The sequence below is a fragment of the Gymnodraco acuticeps genome, unplaced genomic scaffold (genome assembly GCF_902827175.1).
Source record: "Gymnodraco acuticeps unplaced genomic scaffold, fGymAcu1.1, whole genome shotgun sequence".
In the NCBI taxonomy this organism is placed as follows: Eukaryota; Metazoa; Chordata; class Actinopteri; order Perciformes; family Bathydraconidae; genus Gymnodraco; species Gymnodraco acuticeps.
Genome location: NW_022990583.1, coordinates 2,832,445 through 2,838,444, shown reverse-complemented (window position 1 = coordinate 2,838,444; position 6,000 = coordinate 2,832,445). Strand labels below are relative to the sequence as shown.

The 6,000-nt window shown below is 43.0% G+C and overlaps 1 protein-coding gene across 2 annotated transcripts in view; it reads right to left on the bottom strand.

The window, feature by feature from the left end:
* Positions 1 to 6,000, bottom strand: part of si:dkey-12j5.1 (probable assembly chaperone of rpl4) — a 28,633-nt gene continuing 22,633 nt past the window's right edge. For both annotated transcript variants that reach the window (XM_034228220.1, XM_034228219.1), the window contains exon 11: positions 1 to 1,983. In XM_034228220.1, coding sequence (XP_034084111.1) covers positions 1,810 to 1,983 — 174 coding nt within the window. In that variant the 3' untranslated portion in view covers positions 1 to 1,809. The remainder of the gene's footprint in view (positions 1,984 to 6,000) is intronic.

Here is a 6,000-nt window from a genome sequence, read left to right as displayed (position 1 = left end):
TGTAGAAATGCACATACACACCAGAGCACATTTTAATTAAAAAGCCAAATGCTAGATGACAGCATCGCTCCAGGTAGTCAGTCCTCTAGGCCCATACTCCTGGTGCATTATCATACATTAAACATCACAAGAGTATAAGCATATTTCTGAGCAAAGCCGGGTCAGAGAATAACCACACATCATAGCACATTAAGCTATCATTTTCTGCAGCATATATACGCACACAGAACCATATCTGTTGTCTCTCCTGAGCTTTATTTTGTACGCTCCTTAAACTCAAACACGCATTATCAGATGGTGGTATCTGAACCCCTGTATTCCCAAACAGGCCTCTCAGCTTGATGCCGGGGCGCTATCAGGAGCAGGATCTCAGATAACATTCCCATTTACCGGTTATGAAATTCTTCAAAGGGGCCGCGCAGCAGTGGGTGCCTGTGGTGTGTTGCGCTTGTTAACAGGCATGGTGCATGGACTCTGTGGTATATGTGTGTTAAAGCATGCAAGTCACACACCGTCTCCCTACTAAATAGGTATATGGGGACGAAATGTCAGTTTATGAAGAAAAAAAACTCACCAAAAATATATCAGGGCTTGAGACAAGCCACAACTCTTGTGTTCAATATATTTTTGCAAGGAGCATTGAAGCTACTGTTCTTGTTGATATTTCAAAAATGTTATTGTTAAAACGTCATAATCGTTCTGTGTAGCTGTCCTAGTACAAAAGCCTTGCTCTTCATATAAGACTATTAAACACCTGCACTTTGGAAACAACATCCATAACATTCATCTGGCTGCAACTTACAAATTATTTATATATCATATTCCAATCACTTGTATATAGACTCTTATTGCATTTCACATTTGCTTTTAATGTTTTTACTGTTTTATTGTGTTGTACTGTTGGAGGAGCCTGTGAACTAAGATTTTCATTGACATAACTACACTGTAGCTATGTACGTATGACTAATAAAAAGCCTTGAACCTTGAATTGTAAAACATAACAGAAAAATAAAAGCATCAGTCGACTCTTGCGCCGTTCCCTTACACCTACTGATGGTGTTACCCTGTCTGAGAATTGAAATACTGCAATGTGAAAAAAAGAGTCTTCCACCAGCCACTTTGAACAGTCAGAGAAACATGCTGCATAAGTTAATGTGTCTTTCCTTGTTAAATCCAATGAACAAAAAAGGGGTGAAAAACCCAAAGCAGGAAAATAAACTGAATAGCATTAAAAACTTGCAATACTAGAAGCCTTACATAAAAAAGACAACATTAACTGTTTGTTGGCAGACACAGTTTTATAATAAAACCCACTTCCTGTTGAGATATTTCATTTGTCTGCAGTCTGAGAAGGAAACACTGCTACTACTGCTGCTGCTATCGTATTAAAGAAAGATAAAGTAATTCAACTGAAGGGGTTGTGCATTTTTGTTTGTGTTTGCTTGTAAAAACCAATGCGTGGGTGTGTATAAGAGGTAAAGCATTCTGAGGTGTTTTGCTTTTGCTGCTGGTAAGAAGTAAAGCTCTAAAACAAATGTCTTTCATCAACATCTGTCAAGGAGATTAAGGGAAGCATTAGTCAAGTATGAGCTTATTTCACCAAACGCATTAAACAACTGACTGAAAGAGATTTAGGAGACTGCAGCTTTTAATGCCACTCTTTTTTTGTGAAACTCACTTCAAATTCCATCTCTGATAAACTGGTATAAAATGATAACCAGCACAAAAGGCACTTTAGAGAGTGCACTACAACATTTCACTAGAGGGAAGGAGACGGAAATGACAGAATAAAAGTAAAGGAGGCTGTGGTCAGTGTTCCATGGGTGCCTCTGCAGCATCCTCCTCCTCATCACTACAGGGTTCATAGTCTTCATCCAAAAAAGGATCTTCCTCCTCTCCCTCTAGCTCTCCTCCCAGATCACCGAGCAGCTGTTCCACATGCTCCGACATCGGCTGGTCATCACATCGCAGCTTAATGTACAGCTGGGGAAAATGGGGAAAGAGAAAAAAATACAAAAAGGGATGATTCAAGTGCGTAATGGAGTGGCAAGTAGAGTGGAAAAAAACAGCACATTTTTAAGTAGAAAGTAGGTTATACAGCAAAAATGTTGAGGGGGAACATGAAGTGAATTATACTGCAGAGGCATTACACGAAATGAGATATGGTGAGTGACAAGCTCTTGACTGAGGCTGCAGCCACACAAGGACGATAACGGTCGTATCAGTTCTCTATCAGATAGATGGTTCGGCCACACGAGACCGACACGGAAACGCAGAAAACGATAACGGGTCCCAAGGTGGGTAGATCTGCGGACGAAACGCTCTGGGGGGGCAAACGGCTCCGTGATTACGCCCTATAACGATCATTTCATGATGATGACGCAATAGCCCCAGTCAGAGCCCAGTGTTTCGAGCCAGGTCCCGGTATCTCGCTAGGACAGCGCACCCAGCAGGAGCTTCCAGCTAGATTTGATCGATATAGACATAAACGCGAGTGAAGTCTAATCGGACAGGAGAGGAAACGCGAAGCTCTGCATGATAACCTGCAGCTCCGCCCGCTGTGATGGAGCGATGAGCGGAACAAAACACACACTTCAAGTTAGATAATCACCCTTAGCTATTTTAATTACCTCTCAAACTACCTAAACTAGTTATAAATATGTTTATTTTTACTGTCGGGTCACTCATTACTGGATCAGCAGCTGCATGAGACCACGGATACTGACGGGCTGACAGGAGAGGGGGAGGAAAAGAGAGGCTCCGTCCTCCGTGTATTATTCTAATATTCTAATATAGTCGTTATTCATTTGTTTTCAAGCTCAATAAATAACAAAGAAGAGCTTTGACCGGCACTTTTCTAATTTTGTCCGGAAGATTTAAACTTTAACGGACATGTTGACCGGCGAAACCCCACCTCTGCTGCTAAATCCAGCGCGGAGAATAAACAGAAGGGCAACCATGCATGCATGCATGCATGCATGCCGAGAAGTCTTCTTCGCTGCTTTTGGTGTATTTTGTGGAAGAAGTACAGCGCCACTTACAGGCCCGGCATATGTACCACAGCGTCTCCAGCGGTTCGAGCTGTCTCGTGTGGACGGACACGTTTCTGGTGCCTATTGCGTGTGGACGGAAGACTTTTTTGATAACGATTTCGGTGCGTTTCCGTGATTGTCCTCGTGTCGCTGCAGCCTGAGGCTCTTCCGTTGTGTCACCGAAGATAACAGTACATCACTACAGCATCGGTAAGCAGCCGCTTGGAGTTGAGGGAAGTGAGCAGCCCTGAGGTTTTAAGTCTCCAAGTGCTGGTTAGAGTGCCTGAAATATCCAACAGCAGCTGCATTCTGTCAGCGGGGGCAGTCACGGCTCACAAAACGCTGGTAAACAGTTTTTGTCTTTCATTTGGCAAATCAGCACATTTGATTCACCGTTCAGCTGCACAAGAAACAAAAAGACCATTTATCTTCCTCTGGCTGCTGCAACATGCATGCGCACACATGCAGGGAAATGTATCCTGAAGCACATATGGTTATGTGGCGTACATGTGCACGCATACACACACTATCAAAGCCGTTATCTCAGTGAATGAAATATGCCGTGAAAGAGCGAGATAAAAAAAAAAGTTCTGTTCTGAAAGCAGCCAGCAAGTTTATCTCTGTAAAATACTCTGCTTGTGTGTAATTACTGAACTCAAAGTGAAGTTGGGTGATACAATTACTGGAGCTACCACCAAAGCATAACACTGGGTTTCTATGTGTGCATAAAAAGGGCGACTGAAACAGCAATTTATGCTTTACTTTTCAGAAATACAACTAGGAAGAAAAGGAGGGAGGGAGAGAATGGCTTTAAGTTCCATGAATATTATTCCATTTAGTATTACAGAACACACACACACACACGGTCCCTTGAGCTCAGGACAATAAGCAGCTGAGTGCCATCATTCTTACTAAAAGTGTAACGAAGCCAGGAGAGTAAAGAAGAGTGTATGCGACTGCTTTGCCCCAGGACTGGTCTCTAAGCAACAGCAGGTCCTGACAGGAGACACACGATCCCATGGGAACTCATTTGGAGGGTAAGAATCTGTAGAGTGTGTGTATGTATTTAAGTGGATGCCGTCTCCCCAGGTCTGAGCTCCAGGGAGGTAGAGCGTGACCCAGGTCCAAGACACAGGGTCTGATACCACGGGAGAGCCAACCCTCATAGCCACACACACACACACACACACACACACACCACACACACACACACACACACACCACACACACACACACACACACACACACACACACACACACACACACACACACACACACACACACACACACACACACACACACACACACACACACACACACACTAACACACACACACACACACCACACACACCCACACACACACCACACACACACACCACACACACAACACCACACACACACAGTCACTCTTAAAATGCTTGGAGATGTTTTATCACAACAAGCACTCTGAATAAAAGTTGGGTTTACATTACATTTGTCCTAGCTCAATACTCAGTATTATTGCACATTACAGTCTTAAGAGTTAGAGGGTGTCCTTTATGCGCATAAGAGAAATAGTGTCAGAAATAAAGTGAATTCGAAAACAAGAAAACACATTGTTCTAGCGAATCTGAATGCTAAGTGGAAAATCGTATTTCTACGTGGTGATATTTCCAACAAATCAATAGCATATTGTCCTGCAGGATAGGAATGTGATTATTCATTGTGATGCTTTCGGCTAGCTAAACAAACAGGAGCTATTCTTTACGCACTCCGAGCCGAACGCTGCTGAGATCAGCACCGCTGTCGCAAGAAAACACAGGCATTTCTCATTTACAGCAGCCTATGTTTCTCTTCTCACTTTCACGGCCCAGAGAGCTGCCTAGAGTGGGAGGTGTGTGTGTGTGTGTGTGTGTGTGTGTGTGTGTGTGTGTGTGTGTGTGTGTGTGTAATTGTATAACTCTTTCATGGTCCACTTTGCTCTACTTTCGAGTCCTAAGTCACAGCCCAAAGCACACTTGACCACCACCAGAACAACTCGAAAACGCACACACTATTTTACACTTACACACGAAGGGGTGCATGGACACTTCTGTAATCAGCAACAACTCGCAATTTTTTTTGCAGCCATGTTAGCTCCATGGCTCTAGAGGTGGCAGTGTAAATCTGTCAGTTGGTCCACTGCTTTTGTTCAGACTGAAAAATCTCAACACCTTTTGGATGAATGGCCATGAAATGTTTTACAGACGTTCAAGCTACCCAGAACATGAATACTTCTGACTTTGATGATCCCCTGACCCTCCTGTAGTGCAACAATAAATCTGACACAAATATCAGCATGTAAACATTAGCATTTAGCTAAAGTTCTGCAGTGCTCAGCCTCAAAGAGCCGCAAGCATGGCGGTAGATTTTAGTCTGGTTTATACTCACATGTGATGTGGTTTCAAAATGAAAAAGTCTGTTTCACATATTAGACAAACAGTCACTGTCAATGAGAAACTGTTGGCATAAGGGATGTAAACATGGTCAAATGTAATTGATCTCAAAATGTGAGATGAGTGGACCCGTTGCAGAAGCAATTTATCCTGGAGATTTTTTGTTCTTACTGTATTTCTCTACTTATGGTCTTCCCTTTGCTATTGTATGTTCACGTGGTAACTGGCATAATTCAAAACAAGGAAACCAATTTGAAACTTTAAATGCGATTGTTATCTGAGTTTACAAACACGATGTGGCATACACCAACATGGCAGCATTCACGGGGAAGACTCTTGCAAAGAAAAGCCAGGGAAGTTTGACTTTGTGATAATGAGAGTAAAGGCTCCAATCCTCTGCAACAGAATTGAACAGGCGTATGGATTTTAATACAAAACCGAATGACTTTCGCTCAATCTGCAAAATGCACCGAGTGCAAGTGCTTCTGGGGCCAAATGAGGTCTCACCCTGTTTATGGACATTATATTGCAGCCTGGAAGGGCGTTAGACTTGG